The sequence below is a fragment of the Micrasema longulum genome, unplaced genomic scaffold, assembly GCF_059751315.1.
Source record: "Micrasema longulum isolate JH-2025_06_02 unplaced genomic scaffold, ASM5975131v1 h1tg002278l, whole genome shotgun sequence".
Lineage (NCBI taxonomy): Eukaryota > Metazoa > Arthropoda > Insecta > Trichoptera > Brachycentridae > Micrasema > Micrasema longulum.
Window position 1 is genome coordinate 26630 of NW_028279434.1, and position 24324 is coordinate 50953.

Genomic DNA, 24324 nt, shown 5'->3' on the forward strand with positions numbered 1-24324 from the left:
CATTTTACAAGTTTAATCTCAGTTTTAACAAAATTATCAATTTTACATAATTATGTTCATCGTGCATTTTAACAGAATCAATCTTAGAAAATTACGCATCCTACAAAATGATCAATCTCACATTTAATAAAATTATGCATTCTATTAAATTATTTTTTTTTTCAAAATTACGCATTTTACAAACTGATCAATCTCACATTTGGCAAAATTATGCATTTCTCTAAATCATCAATTTGAAAAAATTACGCGTTCTACAAAATGATCAATTTCACATTATACTAATTTATCAATATCACATTTTTTAAAATGATCAATATCACATTTACAATTTGATCAATCTTTTCCAAACTGATTAATTTTACAAAATTACACATTCTACAAAATGATCAATCCCGCATTTTACCAAATTATCAATTTTGCAATATTTTTAATTTTGCAAAACTTTTCAAATGATTAAGCTCACAAAATGCTGAATCCAACAAAATATCGAGCCTCACTCATTGGGAGTTAAAATATATATATAAAAAAATAAAAAAATAAAATCAAAATAATTAAGAATATTTTGTTCTCTTCGAGACAGGATAGGAAAAACAATAATTCATTTTAAATATCACATAATTTTGCACTTATATTTTTTCAAATGACCTAAAATTTAATATTTATTTACTCCACCTACGGCGAGTTTACTTTTTGATAACTGGTATCCCTTAATAAGTTTCTTTATTTTCTGCCTATGTTGGTAGTCGCAGAATTGTTTCATTTTTAGTTTGATGGCTAGCCTGTTTGTTTTGGAGCGAATTCCTGCCATCCTAAATAATATTTAAGGCAAGCTGTAAATTGATCATTCCCTTTCCGCACCTAATGGTGCATAGGGCACTGCATTGGTACACCAATCGCAGCGATCTTGATCATTTTTGTTATGGGACAAACTCAAAATATTGTTGACCTCTTTCTTGTTCGTATTTTTATTTACAGTTACTTACGCAGCGTCATTTTTGTGCAAGTCACGGCGAGGGCGCTGTCCACTATTTAAATATTGGGTGATTGTCTTTAGATAACGTTTAGTAACTTCTAGAAGTAATTAATTACAGTGACCCTACGACGCCTGCTTATCCACCTGATTGAGAGGCTTGTAGGACCAATTTCCCGCCCCGTCAAACTCCAAGAGGTGGGTGTGATATTTCCTAAACAAAAAACACAAAATATTAGACATTTTAAGGTACGACTTTTCTTCGTAATTGTCCGGGAATTTTTGCTTTCAGAGAATCACTTAATTACCCTCGGGCCCGAGGACATAGCTGTTGATGGAACTACCAACCAGCGGCCCCTTTTATAGTTTTAATAAAATATAAATACATGTAATTTAAATACATTTTCATTATAAACTTCATATATTTATATAATTTTTTAATATATTTCAACACAGAGGGAAAACATTTTTGAGAAGGGAATATGGTAGTCTAGGCATTTACAGGGCTTATGATCCTTCATTGGCTGGTTTAAGTGGCCACTTTACACACTGTGTAACATTCACCATTCTGCCTATGTTGACTTTTGTGAAGTAAAAGAGCTGTGAAACCTTTATCACGTGGGTGAGATTCATCCGGCTGAACCAAATCACCTACTAGGCAACGCCTGAAAACAATTTCCCAATTTTTATGCTTCTTTTACCAGGTAGTTGATTCAACAATGTTTGAGTGTGTCCAAATGCTTGCAGACTAGCTGGATTTTCTCCCTAGGAAGTTATTCAAATTTAAATCTATTTCAACAGAGAGGAAAACATTTTTGAGAAGGGAATATGGAAGTCTAGGCATTTACAGGGCTACAGTGTGTAATGTGGCCACTTAAACTAGCCAATGACAGGTCATAAGGGCTTCAGTGTGTAATGTGGCCACTTAAACCAGCCAATGACAGGTCATAAGCCCTGTAAATGCCTAGACTTCCATATTCCCTTCTTAAAAATGTTTTCCCTCTCTGTTGAAATAAATTTAAGTATGAATAACTACCTAGGGAGGAAATCCAGCCAGTCTGCAAGCATTTGAACATACGGAAACATTGTTATATAATTTTCTCCAGTTTTTATTATATTTTTTTATACTTTTACATTGTTTGTATTATTTTTTATACAGAATAATGTTCCCTCACTGGGGTGTCCCCTGCCGAAGGAAACATTAAAAAAAAAGTAAAACATGCCTTAAATTAGTTATTTAACAAAGTTAACATAATAATAATATTAAAAAAAACATTATTAATCTGATTAACCTAATTATCATCAATATAAAAAGCAATATAAACTAAAACGGCGGCCTCCGTGGTGTAGTGGTCAAGACGCTTGACTCACGCACGGAAGGTTCCGGATTCGATTCCCGGTGAGAACACAAAAATTAAAATGTGATTTTTCTCAAGCCTGGGTGTTCTGTGATGTGATTCACCACTGTAATTGGGCCTCCTGGCCTGTTGTGGTGCAAAAATAAAAATAAACAATCATAAAAAACATAAAAACAAAACAAAATTTTATATACATTCAAACAAAACTTAAATTCAGAGTGATAGCCATTTAGATTTCATTCTATGAGTCAATTTACTTACCATAAACTAGGCCTATGTGTAATGGACAAGAGTGTGATCCCCTCTTTGATCGCAGATTCGTAGAGCGTTATTTCTGTGTCCAGAGAAACGGCACTGGTACACTCATCCAGCAGTGCGTATACGGGCCTAAAAGATAAGTAAATATCAATAATTATTATATTATACACAAGCAACCATTAAGATTTCCAATTTTAATTAATTTATTTACGTTTATGCACATAAGGGTTCAAACTCTCAGTAGGGTCACAGTGAGTAACATTTTTATGGAAGGTGTGTTTCTATAAAATGCTGCAAAAGCCCACCGGCAACACTACTGACTAGTCCTACTCGTTAGCGTCCACGTCGAGAACCCTGGGCAATGGGATCACACTCATAACGAAGCTCGCGAGCCGCATGAGGCTCTTTGCCACTCAAGTGTGGCTCACACAGCCTAAGTTTCACTTTTTGCGTATCTTGTCAATGGTCCTAATGAAGAACTTTTAGGATTATTGTCACTGAAAGTTCAAACACATGGCAAAAATATTGCAAATGTTGTCATTAAATGCACAGAGAAACATCCCCTTAAACTGATGGGCCAAAAAGTATTACCGGAGGGAGAAAAGGTTCGGTCATGTGGAGCGAATGAATGATGAAAGGACGGCTAAAAAGATTTATGATGCGAATGTGTCTGGTTGTAGAAGTAAAGGAAGGCCGAGAAAGACATGGCATGATCAAGTACAACAAATTCTTGAAAGTGGTCATGTGAAAAGTCGGAATAATCGACGTGCGTGCATGAGAAGATGTATGAATGTGAAGGAAGCAAAGGAAGTGTGCCAGGACAGAGTGGTGTGGCGTTCTATCCTCTCTGGCTACCCCTCCGGGGAAATGGCGTGATGGTTAGTTAGTTAGTTAGTTAGAAAAGGTTTTGTTTCTATTTTGAAGGTGAAAATTGATCACGAGATACAAGTTTACCATTGCATCATTCACCAAGACAGAAACAATTGGATGCTTTGCAATTGGTAATCAAGATTGTCAGCATAATTTTACAATGATTAGCCTAAGCTCTTTAGTATTATTGCGGATATTATTCTTGGCTCTACCCGACTGAGTTTCTCCGGGGTATGCTCGGCTACAACAGTTTAGATACTTGAAGTAATGTGTATTTGACTACACATTTTTATCGATTGTTGCGCGGTATAGTCGATAATCCTGAGATTATTATTATTATTTGTTATAGGCAGGCAGCTTTTGCTGATGCGCCTATATCTCGTGTACTGCTTTTTGTCCAAGTTCTTCTTCCTTCAAAAAAGCATCCAAACGGCTTTTGAACTGGTTCACCAAAATAGAATAGACAACTAGACTTGGTTATTTATTCCAGTATTAAACCACCCTGCTGGAAAGGAAGTTTATCTTGGGATTGAGGTGGAATTGGGGACGATAGAGCTTCCAGTTATGACTCTGTAAATTTGTGTTGGGATTTAATTGATACATCTCACGCAGGGGGCCATAGTAATTATTGAGAATCTTATATGTTTCTATCAAGTTTCCTGTTTTCCGTCGTTCTTCCAATGATGTAAGTTCTAATGCTTTTAATCTACCGCGGTAAGGCATCCTTTTGAGTAATTTGGGAATTTTTGTAGCACTTATGATGAGCATTGGTTTGTACGTCAGCATAGATTATTTCACATTTTATTTTATTTTATTTCATTGGAAAGCCAACAGACATTTATACATTTATAAGAATCAATTATACCATAAATACATATCATAAAGTACAATCAGAGGCTTCCACATAATACTGTTAATGTAAATGTTGTCACATAAAAATTATACATACCATAAAATAACTAATCACACAAAACTTATAATATTACTAGAAATGTAAATGTAATACATATTATTCAAAATATATCTACTTTTGAATATTGGTCATACAGTTGCACATTATAATATACATATAATACAACTATAGTTGACCATACAGTGTACATTTATTATGTGCCTACATACAGAACTGCACATCACCTGCATAATATAGGCTGCGGATTCAAGGCGCAACATCATAACTTGAATTATTTTTGGAAATTTCACTTTTAAAGGAAGTTAAAGATATGTTATTAATATCAATACAATTTAATTTCTGATTACACATATGGCAGGTTCTATTAACAAATGAATTTTGAAAAGATTTAGTGGAACATTTAGAAATTTTAAAAAGAGATTGGTTTCTGGTCTGCGTTACTGGGACTCTAAAATTAATAAGTGATAGAATCTTAGGGCAATCTATCATGTTATTCAAAGTTTTATACATAAAAATGGCGTCAGCCATGTTCCTTCGAGTTTGGAGATTTATATTGTGATATTCCGATATACAGGACCATCCTGCCTGTTGGAAGGGCTACAGCTAAGCTGAACAACATCGCTCTGGATGTTGATCTGTTCCATGTACCCGGAGGGGTTTTACGGAGCAGGATTCTCCTACTACATTGACAAGAGTCTCTTTCGTGTTTTCTTTTTCTTTTTATAATATGTACGTCTTGAATTTTAGTTTGTTATGTATCTGTTATTTTTTTTAATAAATCGATTGAATTGAGTTGCCATATCTTACGCTGCTTGTCTCCCCACTGAGAGTTCAGTCAGGAATTTATCAGGCACCGACTCCCATCACCAAAAACAAGAATAGATCGGGTATACCTGTGGTAGAATAGTCTCGCCATAGCCATGCGCTGCTTCTCCCCCCCACTGAGCGTGTTCCTCCAGTCGCGCAGCGCGTGAAGCCCCTCTCGTGCGAGCACGTGCGCGAGGGATACGAGCGACAGGATGGAGCGCACGCGGGCCTCCCCCTCAGGCCGCGCGCTGAACTCCTCGGGAGTCTCCGGGTAGATCACCTGGTCCAATAGCGTGCCGATGGACATGTAGGGCCTGGATGGAGACAGTTTGAAGAACATTTTTATTTATCTGCATTTGAAATTTAGAAAATGATTTGTTTGCAAGAATCTATTATTTTCCTTAAAAGTATTATTTTTAATTATCTGTATAAACTACATTACGAGGTGTGTTCAGAAAAAAAAAAAATATTTATTCGTCTACATGAATGTTGTCGCCTTCGAAATAGTTCCCATTAGATATTATGCACTTGTGCCAGCGCTTCTTCCAATCCTCCAAACACTTCTAACTCGCTGCGCTTTTAATTGTCAATTGTCAATTTGATTTAATAGCATAATTATACATTTTTACAATTTAAAAAAAAAAAAAAAAAAAATTTCACTTGTAATATTTTTACTAAAACTAAAATCCCACCAAGCCTTTTTTTGTAGCTTGTTGGTGTAATGTCATCTTGCTTGTAAAATGACAGCCTTTTAAAGTTCTCTTTATATTTTGGAAATAGGAAAAAGTCACATGGAGGCATGTCTGGCGAATATGGAGGCTGAGGCATCGTTTCAGTATTGTATTTGGCAAAAAATTCACAAACTAACGATGAAGTGTGAGCAGGTGTATTATCGTGGTGCAAAAGCCATGAATTGTTTTGCTACAAATCCGGGCGTTTTTTTTCAGATCACTTCACGCAAACGGCGTTGAACTTGTAGGTATTACTCGTTATTGACCGTTCGACCTCGTGGCAAGAATTTGTTATGCACTATGCCATTAAAATCGAAGAACACAGTGAGCATCACCCTTACGTTCGACCGCACTTGTCGAGCCTTTTTCGGTCTTGGCGATCCAGAACTCCACTGGGACGATTGAGCCTTAGTTTCGACGTCGTATCCGGTAAACCCAGTTTCGTCACCTGTTATAACACGTTTCAGTAACTCTGCATCATTGTTGACTTCATTTAGTGACACCTGAGCGACTTCCATTCGCCGCTGTTTTTGTTCAAAATTCAACAATTTTGGAACAAATTTTGCTGCCACGCATTTCATACCCAAAACATTTGAAAAAATTTCAAAGCATGAGCCAATCGATATGCCAACATCATCAGCAACTTCGTTCATAACTTTTTCTAAGTTTTCATTGGTCGTTGATGTTGATATTTTACACAAATTTTTATACAAATTCTTTGATCCATTTTTTTTAACAAACAAAAATCACCAAGCTCATAAAAACACGTCTAACCTTAGCGGCTGCCACAGGCAAAGTAAACAATTAAGCTGAAAATTTTAGCATACTTCAGGGGCATGTATACCAACATAATAAAATCGGACACTCCAAACCCGCAAAATTTAAAAATTCACATTATTTTCTGAACACACCATATATATATATTTTTTTATTTTATTTAGGAAACATACAGTACAGTTACAAAGTTTAATATTTTACACAATTAGACTTATTTCTAATGGACCAGTGAAGTTTCCATATTATAATGAAATTATAATGAAATGAAATTTAATTATAATGAAATTTTATCGACTTCTCTAGGTTTAAAATCTCCTTATATTGCTTTTTCAAATTTTAAAGATTACTTGCTATACTTGTTATTCCTTCTTTATTTTTTCTTTTTTCTCTGCTGCCATTGGCATGTTTTTATACTTTTAAACTACTTTTAATTACTTATATTATATATGATAATAAAATCAATATATTGCTGCTCTTACTCATTCTCATAATGTGTCATTAATTTTGAAGATGTTTTTTAAATTGACCTAAATTTAAATTTACTGTCTTATATTTCACTTAAAGATTCTTCTCATCGTTTCTTTGAAGCCCTTAAAATAAATATGTGTTTATGTTTTTCCTTTTTTAAAAAAAATGTTATTACTATTTTATTTTTACATCTGAGCATGTTTTTCATTCTTTATTTACATTCTTAATTCTTAATTACTCTTACAAATTTTCTTCATTTTTAATATTATTTCCATTTGTAAATACTCACTACAAACTACAAACCTTAAAATATATTTTTTTCACTTAAATTTAAATTTTTAAACAACTTTCATTTATGTTTTCTTTTTCCTTCTCTTTTTTATACTTTCATAATTAACCTTACATATAATTGCTTTTTAATATGGAAACTTCACTGGTCCATTAGAATTAAGTCTAATTGTGTAAAATATTAAACTTTGTAACTGTACTGTGTGTTTCCTGAATAAAAAAAAAAAAAATAAATAAAAAATAAAGCAATTATATGTAAGGTTAATTATGAAAGTATAAAAAAGAGAAGGAAAATTTGTTTACTTGTGGCACATCCACAATGGTTATTGGCTTTAAAAAAGAACCTCTCTCTTACAACGAGCAAATTCAGTTGGTCCCATCTTCCTCATAGTAACTAAGTTCGACTGTAGAGATGCATGTTAATTTTTCATTTTTAAATAACTGAATTTAAAAACATGTCATCTTTCGCTAAATGCAGCACAACATTACAGGACTGTTTCCAGAGGCATTTTTTTACACAGTCTTTTAAAAGTTAATATTTCATATTTTCTGGAGTGCATCTGTCGCATATGGCTGATCATGTCTTCATGTTTCCAATGATTAAGATATGATGCGATTGGAGTACAAATCCCGTACAATATGCACTAATTAAAATCAAATATTAGTGTACCTCTGTGGAATGTAGAACAGGGTTGGTCTCTTCAGGTCCTCGGAGACGAGGATCGCCTTAGTCTTTCCGGAGTCAGCCTGTCTGGCTTCTTCCTCCTCGGCGTAGTTACGGGGGATCTTCAGCTCTCCGGCGTACACAGGCCACAGCCCGGACACTATCCTGAATAAACTGGAATGAAAATACAATAATCAGAGAAGCAAAAATGAGAGGTGACGTAAAAGTAAACGCTGAGTAGGAAGTCCTAGCTAGGGACCCCGGTATCTGTTAGCTAAGTGCCGGACCCTCAATAAAGACGAAGGATCGCTTTCAGGTCTAGCCTTAGTGAAACCGGGTCAAAATAAATTAAATTAAATCAAAGTGCCAATCAGATGCAGCAAACATTAACTCTTTCCCCGCTAAGCATAGATTACGTTTGTCGACACCCGTACGCGGCGGCTTTTTTTTAAGCGCTAAATATCACGGATGAGATTTTTAAATCGTCTAGTTATAAGAGACAAAGGCATTTATCCGTATAATTTATTGTTTAGTTATCTTCCCAAATATTTGAACTTCAATAATCAAATAAGTTTTTATGTGTACACAAAGAAATTACATCAATAATCATTCAAATAAAAGCGCTCTAACCAATTTGTGAACAGGGCGCTAGCATTATACTATAGGTACTCACTCATGTTTATAAATGTGTTGATGGAACACAGCGCGGAGACACTTAAGCACAGTAATTATTAGTGTTTAGGTTCTAAGATTATACATATTGAACGCATTTGCTTATAATATAACTCAACAAACAAAAATATTATTTGTTCAAAATTCATTTAATATTATGTCCTAATATTGTTTTTTTTTTTTTTTAACATCGCATCGGTTCAAATTTCAAGATGCGCGAGAAGCAAAACTCATATTTATGTTGTTTTTATTGTTAAAATAAAAATAATTATACTTATAGTTTTAGGATTCTACATATAAAATAATAAAAGTGAATTTAACGTCGGTTAATATCAGAGTTTTCCGTGGCAGAAACAACAATATTTCGAATATCGTTTTCAAAATGAAAGACTATTCTAGCTTACTTTAAAAACTGTTCTTCACAAATCTACTCACCATTTTCGTCGGTTTGACATATTGAGATATTACGATTATTATTCTTTTCTTTATTTTTTTAAAATAATGTATATTTTTAGAAAAACAAAACACGAACTATACAAAATGAGGTTTTTAATGTAATTAATATAGTAGTTTTTATTTAAAGTCGTTATTATTACAAATATAATTCTGACATGTTTTCAGTACAACAGTAACACAAGATATTCAATAACACGATCAACGCACAGTTCTATAAAGATAACGAAATACGACACTCGAGATACGGCGTGAGGTCATTGCCGAGCGGGAATTTTAAAACTGCTGGGTCATTTTTTCGCCCGCTCTGATTGAAATCTTTTATAACATAAACAAATATAATCCTAGGAGTTATTCAGAGATGTCACTCATTAACAAATGTTCAGGGAATATTTGGATACAAACTTTTTGGCCATCTATCGTGTATTTATCAAAGTATCAGCCTGTAAAGTCGAAAATGTCTAAAGACAGTCGCCGCGTACGGGGCACGATTTTTCAGACGGTCTAAAAATAGTTCCCGCTGGGATTGGGTTAATAGCTGGGAAAAATTTGTTCCCCAAATGAAAATAAAGAAAATGTTCTTCTCGTAGATGAAACTTGAAATATGTTTCCATATATGAAAGAATGAAACAATTTAAATCATTATATTCCCAATAATATATATTTAAAAGTAGCAAAAATGATAGAAACTGAGAAACAAACGGGGTTCGATCCGTCGGTAAGGTCGCAGTGAGTCGCATCTTGCTGAAGGGTGTGCAACACTACTGACTAGTCCAACTCGTTAGCGTCCACGTCGCGAACCCCGGGCAACGGGATCACACTCATAACGGTGTGATCACAGCAGATAACGGGAGGATGAAAGGCGAGTTTCTGGTGCCTCCGAATTAGAACCATGTGTTGCAGTGTAATCTTTACCAAGGGAGGTCGCGGTGGGTTCATGAGCTACCTGCATTGCTTCAAGCTTTCCGAGATTGACAGCTGCCCATGCGACGATGAAACTTCTCAGGTGTCCCTCACCTGTTGATGTATTGCCCTTTTTGGAGCTTTCAAAGCTGGAGGCGCGATGCAGAAGCCTGGGTAAAGATTTTTGCGACATTCGGTGATCGGTGATAGGTAATAAAGAACTCACACGAGAGGTAGCATCATACATGATCAATATAGTACAGGCAATTGGTAAAATAAACCAAAGTAGGGAACAAATGCCGAACACTCTTCTAGTGGAACGGAAGGCCTGTTTACAACTGTCAACAGGCCGGATTCTCCTGAAGAGTTTTAAGTGGTTTCCTCTCTACATGAGCAAATGCTGAGAAGTACCTGATTGGCTCACATTAGAATATCCTTCCTGATCCCAACAGTTTAGCTAAAATAAAGTAATATAATAGCAGAAAAAGCCTAGTTTTTAAATATAAACCTTGTATATTATAAGCAAGGTAAAAAATAATGCAACTCCCGTATAAAATATAAAAAACCAGAACCAACCGGCTAAGGTGACTCAGACAGAAAAATCCACCAGAAAAGGCAACGGGAAACCACTATGGCGAGTACATCCAATAAGCAGTAGTCCTGGCTGCGGAATATAAGAGTAGCACAGCACCAAGATGCTTTCGCTGTAGTGATCGCCAGTGTCCGGGGGGACCTGATAAGGCACCGCAAGAAGAAGAGAAACGTAGATATTAAACGAGCTGTTAGGAGCGACAGTTTTATTTGAACGAGGTTCTTTGTGAATCACTTGGAACTTCGCCGGTTGCACCAACCAGACAACCCGGTTTTCTTTAATGATTTGAATCTACAGTCGGCGTTTAAAACCATCTTGCGTTTGTATTAGCAAAATTAGACATTACACAAACTAGAAATTTTCGTACATCATAGAATGCTAAAAAAATGTTGATAAATGTCAAAAGTAAAAAATGTTAGTTGAACCCTTGTTGTTTTGAAGACCCGATTGGTCACAACGAGGACATCGATCAGGTTGATGAAGCGGTCGCGGTGCGTTATTTTACCTACCTCGACTTCCCACAGCCATTGGGCCCGGTGATGATGAGGTGCTGGCCCGGCTCGATGTGCAGGTTCATGCGAGTCACCATCACGTCGCAGTTGGGTGTCACGATCGGGACATCGATCAGGTCGATGGAGAGGTCATCGTGGTATGTTATTTTACCTGCAATATGCGTAAACAATATTCAATATCAGGGTTTAAAAATATTGTGATATTTATTTAAATATAAAAACATCCAACATATTCATTTATTTATTCAGATATTTTCTCCTCCATAATGACTGATAGCCTAGCATCCCCAGCAAAAAGTCGGTTGGGAAGAGCCGAGGATAATATCCACACTCTTTTAGGTACAGAGAGTGCAGAAATTTTTTCTGCACTCTCTCCACCGTTAAAGAGTATCGAGCCTCATGTGGCGACCAAATAATGGAATATCGCGTATCGAGTATCGCGATAAGTATTTATTTATTAATTGTTATACGGTCTAAGCCAATTACAAGAGTTACATGAAGGAACTTATTTACAAGAAGCCGAACAAAAAGAATATAAAACTTTGTAGCAGGGACAAACAAGGGCAATCAAATAATGGTATACAATATATTCATAAACACGATCAACATATAAGACTTCTAGCTCAACCATGCCAATCCATCCAGACATTTTTTACATCCTATATGTAAAAAAAAAAACAATGTTTTGAGTATATCCAAATGTTTGTAGACAGGCTGGATCTCTCTAGGGAATTATTTAGATCTAAATATGTTGCAACAGAGAGGGAAAACATTTTTGAGACAGTAATTATTTATTTATTTCACAAATTGTAGTCTGCATTACTTTACGGGCTCTTTAACTCATTATGAAATGCAGACTGCAAATATACATTAAAAGTTAATGAATATAAAGAGTACCGAATATACGAGTGTCTGAAACTCTTTTTATGTCTCACTTTTGATACTATAGGTATACCCGCGAGCGAGAGAGACAATTTCACGCGTCACGCAGGCCAGTAGCCAAGTAACTAATAGCTCTCGGGGCTTCTTTGAGGGTAGTTCACTCGCTCGTGTTATGAACGTCAGCTATCATATTTTTAGCAATTATATTTCAAATATCATAATTTTTTCACTTCAAATATAGTTGATTAAACCAAACGCATCTCGTTAAAAACGTTAAAACTGTAATAATACCCTTAGCAATGGGCTGCCCGTTGAGGAAGTCGACCCTAAAGTCATCCTTTCCGCTGACGCTGTTCATCTTGGGAGATGCTCCTTGCTCCACGGATGTCTTCACATACTTCCCGTCGGAGACCTCGTCGAACACAACCAACATGGACGCCACACGGTGAGTGTACCCGGCCAAAGTCACTATTTCCTGTAAGAAACAGTTGTGTTAACAGATATTCATTTTCCTTTTAACAATTTATTTATTTATTTATTTCGACGGCCTACGCCTTTGACAAAGTATAAAATAATATTGAAAAACAATTATAATGAAACAAAACACAAGTATAGAAAATATTGACACATAAAATAAAATCAGCAGAAAAAAAAGATTAAATAAATAAAAAATTATAGCATAGGTATGCAGAAAATTAATAATAAATAAAGAGTTTAAATCTAAAAAGTATTGAAGTAACAGAGGCGATGTATCATAGTATAAACAGTAAAACAAATATAACACTTAGTACATTTTTATAATTTAGAAAAGAAGTGATTAAAAAGTATTGATGTTAATTTGGATAAAGATGAATGAAATAAATCTAAGTTTCCATGTTTGTTTGCTAACATGTGGAGCCGTGGAATAGGTGAGTAATTGGCATAGTTTGAACTATGCAAATCAACAGCAAAAGAAGTATTTTGTCTCATCCCACGCTGTGTCACATAAAAACTCACACAATTTAAAAGTTCGGGACTGTCTAGAACATTATTTAATAGTTAACATATTACAACAGAGATGAAGAACATTTAAGAGAAGGTAATATAGAAGTCCAGGCATCTACAGGGCTTATGACCTGTCAATGGCTGGTTTAAGTGGCCACTTTACACACTGTGTAACATTCACCATTCTGCCTATATTTGAACATCTATATTCCTTCAATTCTTTCATCTGTTGATGTTTGTGAAGTTAAAGAGCTGAAACCTTTATTTATGCGGGTGAGATTCATCTAATTGAATTATTTCACCTACATACTAGGCGACGCCTGAAAATATTATTTTTTCAATTTCTATACTTCTTCATGGACCAGGTAATTTATCAACAATATTTTGAGTTTGTCCAAATTTTTGTAGACAAGGACTGGATTCAACTTCCTGGGGAGCTGTTTATATTAACATATTACAACAGAGATGAAGAACATTTAAGAGAAGGTAATATAGAAGTCCAGGCATCTACAGGGCTTATGACCTGTCAATGGCTGGTTTAAGTGGCCACTTTACACACTGTGTAACATTCACCATTCTGCCTATATTTGAACATCTATATTCCTTCAATTCTTTCGTAGATGCCTGGACTTCTATATTACCTTCTCTTAAATGTTCTTCATCTATTTTTATTTATTTTAATTTATTACCTCCATGGAAAACGCAAATGTCAACAATTATCCTTTTTTCACTTAAAATTCTTATTTATTTTTTATTTTTTGTCACATTTAATGTTTATATCTTTTTAATTTATGAAAACTTAATTGGTCTTTTTATGTTAAAAAATTGTTGTTTTTAGTACTTATTTTGTATGACTGTATGTTTTCTAAATAAAATAAAATAAATAAAATAAAATAAATCTCTGTTGTAATATGTTAATATAAACAGCTCCCCAGGGAGTTGAATCCAATCCTTGTCTACAAAAATTTGGACAAACTCAAAATTATTTAATAACTTGAAAAGCAGCACTAAATCTGAAATTTTCCTTCTATCACTAATACATATTAATTTTAACTGCTTCATTAAACATTTATAGTTAAGCTCTTCAATTGGAATGTGTATTGAACATCTGTATTCCTTCAATTCTTCCATCTTTTGATGTTTGTAAAGTTAATGAGCTGAAACATTTATTGATGCCTTTACATGGAATACTCCACTGATCAAATAAAATAAGAATTTACCTTATAGCTCGACATGAGTCTCTCCACAGCATCAGCGGCAGAGTTGAGAAGGTTCCTAGAAGTGGTCAGGTACTGAGACCTCTCGCTGATGGCACCGTCTTGGTCTCGAGCTGCAAATCAATACAATCTTTAATTCAATTTTTCTTGTTGCAATCTCATCTTCCTATTATTTATCTCCGTATCCAGGGGAATGAAAAATACAAACGGTGATTGGGATGTATAATAAATATTGGACTAACAATAACAGATTTATTCAATAATAATAATAGCAGTATATATGTATTTAAATCACATTGAATCAGTCCAACATTGCTTGCTTCAAAAAGTTGCGTGGATGCTTGGACTAGAGAGAGGCTAATATTCATAAATGTTCAATATTTCTAGTCTACAAAAACGTAGAACTAATATTGTCTATTTATATACAGGGTGTTCATTAAACCCTGTTTATAAATATGATAAATTACCTGGTCCATGAAGAAGTATAGAAATTGAAAAAATAACATTTTCAGGCGTTGCCTAGCATGTAAGTAAAATAATTCAATTGGATGAATCTCACCCGCATAAATAAAGGTTTCAGCTCTTTAACTTCACAAACATCAACAGATGAAAGAATTGAAGGAATATAGATGTTCTAATATGGGCAGAATGGTGAATGTTACACAGTGTGTAAAGTGGCCACTTAAACCAGCCATTGACAGGTCATAAGCCCTGTAGATGCCTAGACTTCTAAATAACCTTCTCTTAAATGTTCTTCATCTCTGTTGTAATATGTTAATAACATTTACTAAAAAAAATAAAAAATAGTTTAATATGACTGTAATATGAGTATTGACAATTCGTACCTGCTATCTGTTTGAACTTTGTATGGTGAAATTAGAAAAATATGTATTCGTACATATGCAGTAGACATTTGGACTTTGATTTATATTGAATGTATGAAAAAGCACTAAAAGATAATTATCCCAAATAAAGATAATTTATTTAATGGACATCCTTTTTATCCACAAATAAAGCGACATTAATATCAGGGTCAAATGTATTCAATGCTAAGTGTCTTCATGTTGCTAAGTACATATATGAAACTCTTTAGAATTTATTTATTTAATATTTCACCAGAACACATTACATCGCCTATGTGAGTTCAATGCCGTGGATGAACCATTTGTCAAAATGTTCAGAAGGGACAAAAAAAACCTTGAGATTTTGTAAAAAATAAATTTAAATGCTGTTTATTTTGTGTTATTGATTTATTATACACGGTTTTTCAGGGCCAGACCGCGAAACTTCAGAGGAACATTTCTCATGGTAAGCTTTAAAAAAAATCCTAATAAAATTTTTCCATAAATTAATTTTTAAAAAAAATTTTTTTTTTACCATCTCAAAATGGAGTAAATCTTTAATAATAATAATAATAATGTTTGGATAATTTATATGGCGCCATTTTTGTGAAAATCACCTCAAGGGCGCTGTACAATAAATAAATATTGGGTGACGGTTGGGATTCTAGTTCCTCGTCTCCAATTATGATATATTACAATTATGATATATATGAGCTAGATAGCGGAACGTCTTGCAGCTACAGAGCGCATGGACAATAAGAAATCTAGCCCCTACTTGCACCTATTTAATTAACTAAACGAAAAATTATCAGGTAAATGGAATTAATAATTTTCACCCGAACACAAAAACACTGCACTTTCAGAGGAACATTCTTCATAGTAAGCTTTGAAAAAAATCCTAATAAAAATTTTCCAAAACGTTGTTTTAAAATTATGATCTCAAAATGGAGTAAATCCTAAATTTTTCGGACTAGCATCCCTTCCGCAAACCCCTACCCTTCTTCGACAAAAAAAAATGTGATAAAAACGTATTTGACGCGTACAAGTGAAGCGGCTGGGTATAAGAGCGGTAGAGGTTTGTGGAGGGACTGCTTGTCCGAGAATTTAAGGATTTACTACATTGTGAGATTAAATTTTTTTCAAATGATTTTTTGGAAAATTTTTATTAGGATTTTTTTTAAAGCTTACCATGAGGAATATTCCTATGAAGTTTCGCAGTCTGGCCCTGAAAAACCGTGTATATTAGAAAATCTATTTTTTCTATTGTTTGCGTCTATACAAAGTTCATTATGACAATTAAACTGGCAGTTACATATTATGGCATATTTGCGGCATTGCCTTTAAACGACTCTTGACGAAAGAGAGCATTTTCGACACCTCGTTTCGTTCGCACTCAATTGAGGGAATAAAGCTCCTAGAGCTGTTTGCGATATTTGCGCAGTGTAAAATCACGTTTTTTTTACATTTTTAAAGTAAAAAAGGTCTATCGAATACTGTCCAGTTAAAAGAAATAATTTTGGTACTTATTAGTAGCGTAAAAAATATTTTTAAATTTGTAATTTTGAATTCCCGCATAAACGGTCATTCCATTGGCCACGCCCCTTATACGTCACAATTCATGTTTATTTTTTCCTGACCATTCAAAAGTGTCACGAATCTTGACGTCACAACTATGAAGGCCAAAATTGTCGCGTTTTTCTAATGACGCTTTTTTTTTTTAATTTCGTTTTTAAATTTATTTCTGAAAACATCTCTCCTCAATAGCCATATAGATTTTGAAAATACAATTAATTATTCTAAATCTATTTCATATATTTTTATCGGTATTCGTAGTATGTGATATTTCCCTATTCTTGACTGTTTTTTGTAAAATATTTTTTTTTTTTTTTACACCACAACAGGCCAGGAGGCCCAATTACAGTGGTGAATTACATCACAGAACACCCAGGCTTGAGAAAAATCACATAAAATTTTTGTGTTCTCACAGGGAATCGAACCCGGAACCTTCCATGTGCGAGTCAAGCGTCTTGACCACTACACCACGGAGGCCGCAAACAAGTTATGTTGACTAATAAGTTACAGTTTTAAAAGGGCGGTGCTTATATAGTAGTTCGCTAGCATTCGCAGCTGACGGTATTGTGCCACGATGCTTAAAGCTCGCTTACACGATAATTTGTTGCAGTCACGTGAAAACTATTGAAGACATTTATAAAAGTAGCGATTTGAGAATGGACTCATCTGAATGGCAAAAAATTGGTGGCCATTTTGTTTTATTTGACAACATAGGCATAACGGTTCTATCGGATGCTTTTGTCGCTGTGCTTGGCTTTGTTTGTAAATAACTTGGATATTTACGTTATAATAAAAAAAAAATTGACAATGGTGAATTGCAGTATGTTTGGTTGCAGCAGTAGGAGCGTCAAAAGTGTTAAAGGAGTCAGTTTTCACAGGTAATTGATTTCGAATATTTTCCCAATATTTACACTGATTTTGTATGTTGCTTAAAAACTTTGCTAATATCAACATATTTACTTCAGATACTATTTTTTCTTAATTTAGGGGATAAATTTGTGAATTAAAGTATGTTTACTGTTGATAATGATGGTTGATTACGGGCAATATGTCGGGGCCGCACTAGGCATCCATATAAAGTTTGAGACTTTATCGAGTAGAGGTCGATTAAAATTTTACTCGAAAATAGCAACGAGCCATCCAAAATCACTGGAGTGAAAGACTGACGAAAGGCGTTAGACTGCACTGTCTCTCGCCAAACCAAGGATTCAATCGAAAATTTTGGCTGGGATCTCGTTAAACAAACAGCCCTGATCTTGCACTGAGTGATCTTGCACAACTGATGAAAGAGTGCAGGAAGCGATCACCAAATTCCTCAACGGACTGGCAGCGGACTTCTTTGAAGCTGGATTCCAAAAGTGGATTAGTCGTCAACAAAAATGCATTGAAAAATCTGGTGATTATGTTGAAAAATAGTTAAGAAATTAAGCTTTCCAATGATCTATTTTTCAGTTCAAATAAAAAATGCCTTAAACCTAAAAAAAATTGAGAACCTTATTTTTTATGCAACCCTTGTTTATAATAATTTTAATAAATTTTATGTTATATATTTAAAAATTAACATTTTTATCTTATTTTTAGTAAAAAAAAATACAAGAAAATATGTTTTACTGCAATGAAAAGACATTTCTTGATAGAAACGCTCTTTTTATTTAGTAATTAAGTAAACGTCTTTCTTTTTAGTGTTAATATGCCAATTGATTCTACTCAACTAAATCAAATAGACGCTACTGGCCATTTACTGTTTTTCAAACTAGTAACGCCGACCTAATAATCCATTAACTTCGAAATTACCAGCAGATCTTAAATTAAATTGAAAACGAGTAGGTACATTCATTTCAGATGTTTTTAAAAACGTAATAGAAGAAAAAATAAGTATATTATTATTTATATCACTACAGAGATGGGTAGAATTTTTGTTTCAAGATTATGGATATTCGAGCGTTTACAGGGCTTATGACCTGTCATAGGTTGGGTTCAAGTGGCCACTTTTATGTAGAATTCTACAACATTCCCCATTCCGCTTGACAGGTCATAAGCCCTGTAAACGCTCGAATATCCATAATCTTGAAACAAAAATTCTACCCATCTCTGTAGTGATATAAATAATAATATACCTACTCCCCCTTGGGATAAAACCCAGAATTGTGTGTGTATAAATATGTAAATATATATACACATACCAAAAATAATATTGTGTAAAAAATAAGTATTTTAATCAGTCTTTAGTAATTATATAAGTCAGAACAGCCTTTTATATTTGGTAATCTTCGCGACTTTTTGCAGTTTAGTCTCATTTATTAGTGAAAATAATAGGGTTGTGGTTATTTTAGGAAGATAGATGTATTTTTAGTAGATACATATTGTTTTCCTGATTCCGAATATGTATTAAACTCATTTTTGAAAAAAATGTTCGATTCATCTTTCTTTCTTATGGCAGCAGTATAGGGAATCGATTATAACAACATCTCATATCAACTTAATATTTGAGGAAATGCCAGCCGGGCCAGATTACGGAAGAAGGTACCTGAGCTAGCCTTGCCCATGAGGATAGGCAGAGAGACCATGACCATGCCGGTTCCGCTCCACACGTACTTCATGAAGAACTGCTCCAGCATGACAAACCACAGCTTCTGGCCGAAGATGACGTTCATCTGGGAAACCAGTCCATCGTAAGCGCTGAACAGCTGTCTTAGCTCCACCTGTAACATACATTTGAGAATGATCATGTTTTATTGCTATCATACTTACATTGACAGTAAAACGGACGTTGGTTATAGAAGGCTTCTGACTCCGTTCTCGGACTTTATTTTTTGTTGGCAAAAGCCTGAATTTCAAGTGGTATTTTGTTGTAGAATTGTATGCAGTTTGAGGCGAAAGAATTATTAGTAGTGGACACAACTGGCATATCTTTATTTCTCATGTTAAACCTATGGAAATCTCTGTTCTTCTTAAAATCAACAATATTTTTACGTACACAGATCAATTTTTCATAATCATATTGACATATATGGGCACGCACTTATGCTGAATTTTTACCGCTAACAACAACGCGTAAGGCCCACTGGAACTGCTCGACGTGGACACGATCGAAACTCAATAGAATCTCCGTGTCCCGTGTCGGCTACAGTTCAGTTAGCATTTTACTCTCTCTCTCTCTCTCTCTCTCTAAGACTTTTAAATACCCACATAAAAAATTCGTGTTGCGGTTAATTCATTCAGTGTTGTATTTAATTGAATCATTATTTGTATAATATTGTATTCATCATATTTTATCTTTTAAATCTCAGAACAATATAAGTGAATCTTTCATTCAATTTCACACAACCTTACAACAAAACCGCGGAAAGTCAAACTAACCATTTCATTCAAGCAAAAGAGTTCACTACACATGTGACTGTCAATATATTGATTTCTTAAAACTTATCTCTGAGTTATTCTCTTGGATTCATATTGTAAATTACTCGAACAGCTCTCTTCTGCGGCACATAAACATAATCAATATCTGCAGCATTTCCCCGCAGCAGTATACCATCAGACATAATAAATTATGACAGGCGCTTTTTTGTCTCGATAGAACTTTCAATTGATAATAAATAATAACAGATAATTCGTCGGGTATTTCGAATATGCTTCCCGGTTACCTTGTGCCCGCCGTAGAAGGCGATCTCCTCCGCGTGCGCGATGATGCGCGAGTGGATATGGCGCAGGTAGCCGTGCCGCTGGGCTTCTTCGCTGACCAGCTGCCCAAACTTGGGGCTGAGCACGCGCATTATGTTGCCGGTTATCGCCACCACACACACTGCAAACAGCGGCCCTGGAAACAAATACAATAACTCCAATTATCACTGCCCTTTTGATGTATTTTAGAATAACGATGCAAGGAGCTTGTGTAGGAAAGATTTTACGGGTTGGCGAGTCGCAAACTAAACAATTTTTTTTTATTTTTATTTTTATTTTCTTTTATTCAGGAAACATACAGTACAGTTACAAAGTTTAATATTTTACACAATTAGACTTAATTCTAATGGACCAGTGAAGTGTCCATATTATAAGTGAGTCTTCTTTGTTTATTCTCAAATGTAATAAAAAAAAACTAAAGTGTTAAGTGTCCTCGGCACGGGAAACCCCAGTGAGGTCACATTATTTTTATTATTAATTTATAGTTTGTAAGCAAAAAATATGAATAAATAAATAAAAAATAAATAAATAAAGCAATTATATGTAAAAAAAAAAGAGAAGGAAAAAGAAAAACATAAATGAAAGTTGTTTAAAAATTAAAATTTAAGTGAAAAAAAGATATTTTAAAGTTTGTAGTTTGTAGTGAGTATTTACAAATGGAAATAATATTAAAAATGAAGAAAATTTGTAAGAGTAATTAAAAATTAAGAATTGAAATAAAGAATGGAAAACATGCTCAGATGTAAAAATAAAATAAAATAGTAATAACATTTTTTTAAAAAAAGGAAAAACATAAATCTACAAATATTTATTTTAAGGGATTCAAAGAAACGATGAGAAGAATCTTTATGTGAAATATAAGACAATAAATTTAGGTCAATTTAAAAAACATTTTGTAATTATACTCTATCCAACCATTTATTTAACTTTTGACAGCTCGATTATGTATCGATTAGGGATGTCCTAATGCGTTACCGAATCGATTTCTCATAAAAATCGACTTTATTTATGAAAAAGTTTTAATCTCAACATTTTGTAGTTTATAAACATACCCAGACGTTTAAAGCAGAGTTTATATTACGAAAGCGCTGTAGTAAAACTTTTTTTTTTAAAGTCTTCATTCAATAAAAAATATTGCAAAAAATACATCATTTCTTTACAAAAGAAACTTTAAATACAGTCTCGATAAACTCCTTAATTGGAGTTTGTCATTGGGTGCAGGAGCTACAGAAAACCCAAATATGCATAGGACTATTTTATTGTCGTAATGTAAATTGAGAAATTTTGTGTCGCGACACTGTCAGTTTGTCGGCGACAATAATAAACGACAACGACCACGGCGCCATTAAAATTCAATATATTCTGACGAATTGTCAAATTAGTTTTGGCCATAGACAATCGATAAGTAGTTTTTAATAAATATTTGATATTTTCACAATATTGAATCAGTTAGACATTTATATTTCATGTAAATTAGTCGTATTCATTATTAAGTGAATAAAAATACTGTGGATTTCGATAGAAAATTATTTTTTTTAATTTCCGGTTTTAATTTAATTCACATTTTACATTTTTTCATGAAAAAAATCAACTTGTATAATCCTCGTTGCATAAGTAGGCTCAATAAACATCGATATCGATAAATATCGGAGCAAAAAAACATGTCGCTTCACTATCGTAATGAAAAAAACATGAAGTATTGCATTTTTAGGTCTATGGTTGCCTGTCAATAATGACGGAACTTTATAGGCGCCCATGTGTCAAAAGTTAAATAAACGCTTGGAAATACTGTAGTAATAGTTATTTTAGGGATGTGTCACTATTTAATGTAAATTGGCAAATATATTCATGAGTTTAGGACGAGGCCAGCCCTTCTGGTTACATCTCTTGAAAAGCTAGGTTGTTTGATAATCTTTTGGACGTTGGAGAGTCTAAAGATCCCAAAGGGGTAGTACTAATAACCCAATGTGGCATTTAAGGTAGGTAAAAAAGAAAAGGTGTATCCTAAAATACACAGTATAAAATATAGTTATTATAATTAATTTTAAGCGGTCTGATTAAAGCTGATATGCTAAAATCTATTCAAACAAAAGTTGGCTGTTAGCGTACTTTAAGTTTTCCAAAACAAATATAGCCCCTTTTTTAAGTTATTGAGACTCCACACTTAAGACCAGCTCTTTTGGCAGCTTATTCCAACCATCACCAACCCTATTACTCAAAAAATGCTTCAGTGGGTTAATGTTGCATCTGGTTTTCTCCAGCCTGAGACTGTGGGCTCAAAGTCGAGGATCTTGTTTTAGTTTGCACAGTCTGACAGCTTTGTGTCTCGTCTTTGGACTCTTTCAAACAAGTTGGTATCCTTAAAAAATAGAGTTTCCATATTTGAAACCTGTATTCGAGAGTTGGTATGATGATTCATATATCTTTAGTATATATCATATTCGGTGTTTTATATGAGAAGACTTTAAATCAAGTAGGTTTTTTTTGTAGTTTTTTTTTTTTTTTTAATAAAAAGAAATATTCGTGTTCTTATAATTTACGCAAATATTTTATTTTGGGGGCCATTTTCAAAGAGTTGAAAATAACTCACTATTAGAAAATAGAAATCAAGTTGGGGTAGAGTGGGATTCGAACGACGGATCTTTGATCCGTGAGTCCGAGACACTAGCCACGGGACAACAACCCGATTCTAAGTACTTGACTATCTACTACTACAACTACCATCACGCCATTTCCCCATAGGGGTAGGCAGAGAGAATGGACCGTCACACACGTCTGTCATGGCATACATTTCTAGCTTATTTCACTTCACACTTCACAAAAAGCTTTAATAAAAATTATCTTAAGAGTCCCAATCAGAACTAGCTCCCTCGGTATATTTAAAAATCTTAATGTCAAATCTATAAAACAACTTTATGTAAAAACTTTGTTACTATACGCACACAAACATTATTCTCTACCCTCCGTTACAAATACAAGAGTTACTAGAAACTCCACCCTGATGCTGCAAAAAAATATATAAAAAAATACAACCTTCGGTCAAAGAGGATTGACCTACTACTCGGTTAAAGTGTACAATCTACTTCCATTATCCATAAGGACAATTAGTAAGTTCTCAAAATATAAAAATCGCTATTAAGAAATGGATAGTGGAGGTGGGTTGCGCACGGATCGATGAGTGGATCAAGCCAAATATGTATGCACTGTTAATGTTTTTTTTTAAATTGGTATATATAAATTGGTTATGTTTTTTATGAATATTTTTGTTTTTTATTGTTTATTATGTTAATTATAATTAGGTTATTATTATGTTAACTTTGTTAAATAGCTAATCTTAGGCATGTTTCACATTTTGTAAAATGTTTCCCTCGGTACGGGACACCTTAGTGAGGGAACATTATTCTGTATAAAAAAAAAAATACGATGTAAAAGTATAAAATAAATAAATAAATCTTGTCATACATGCCCTTTGGTTCTGCCTGCTTTTGACATGACCAGACTTAAGATTTTGGTTTATCTGATCATGCCACGTCTTCCTTGGTCGTCCTCGTCTTACGTTATCGTTCATTTTCGCCATATATACTTGTTTTACCATGCTTTCATCATTCATTCGTTCTACATGACCAAACCATCTCAGAGACCCTTTCTTAGTCTTATCAATTATACCTGAATCAGATTTTTCTTATTTTAAATTGATTTTTTAAATTAATTATGTGTTGTTATTTCGCCGAAAAGATGCGGCATTTTGTCAATAATAGTCGAGTAGTCATCTCTTTTGTCGTCATATTGCTATTTAAAACAAAAACCCTTAGGCTATTTAATTACAAAGAGGAATGAAAAGTGGCAATACTAGCATATCAAAAGGCATAAATCCGATGCCAATGTAGACTGACCGTGTCAACCACAGAAC

General features: G+C 34.0%; 1 protein-coding gene across 1 annotated transcript in view; it reads right to left on the reverse strand.

Moving 5' to 3' along the window:
* Positions 1–759: 759 nt before the first annotated feature.
* The window catches only part of LOC148272603 (ATP-binding cassette sub-family D member 1-like), a 29460-nt gene continuing 5895 nt past the window's right edge, over positions 760–24324 (reverse strand). The window contains exons 3-11 of the mRNA XM_088239832.1: positions 20378–20550; positions 19261–19435; positions 14323–14432; positions 12410–12593; positions 11234–11387; positions 8111–8278; positions 5263–5490; positions 2590–2715; positions 760–1184 (exon numbers count right to left, since the gene is read on the reverse strand). Of these exons, the coding sequence (XP_088095958.1) occupies positions 1097–1184; positions 2590–2715; positions 5263–5490; positions 8111–8278; positions 11234–11387; positions 12410–12593; positions 14323–14432; positions 19261–19435; positions 20378–20550 (1406 nt within the window). The 3' untranslated portion in view covers positions 760–1096. The remainder of the gene's footprint in view (positions 1185–2589; positions 2716–5262; positions 5491–8110; positions 8279–11233; positions 11388–12409; positions 12594–14322; positions 14433–19260; positions 19436–20377; positions 20551–24324) is intronic.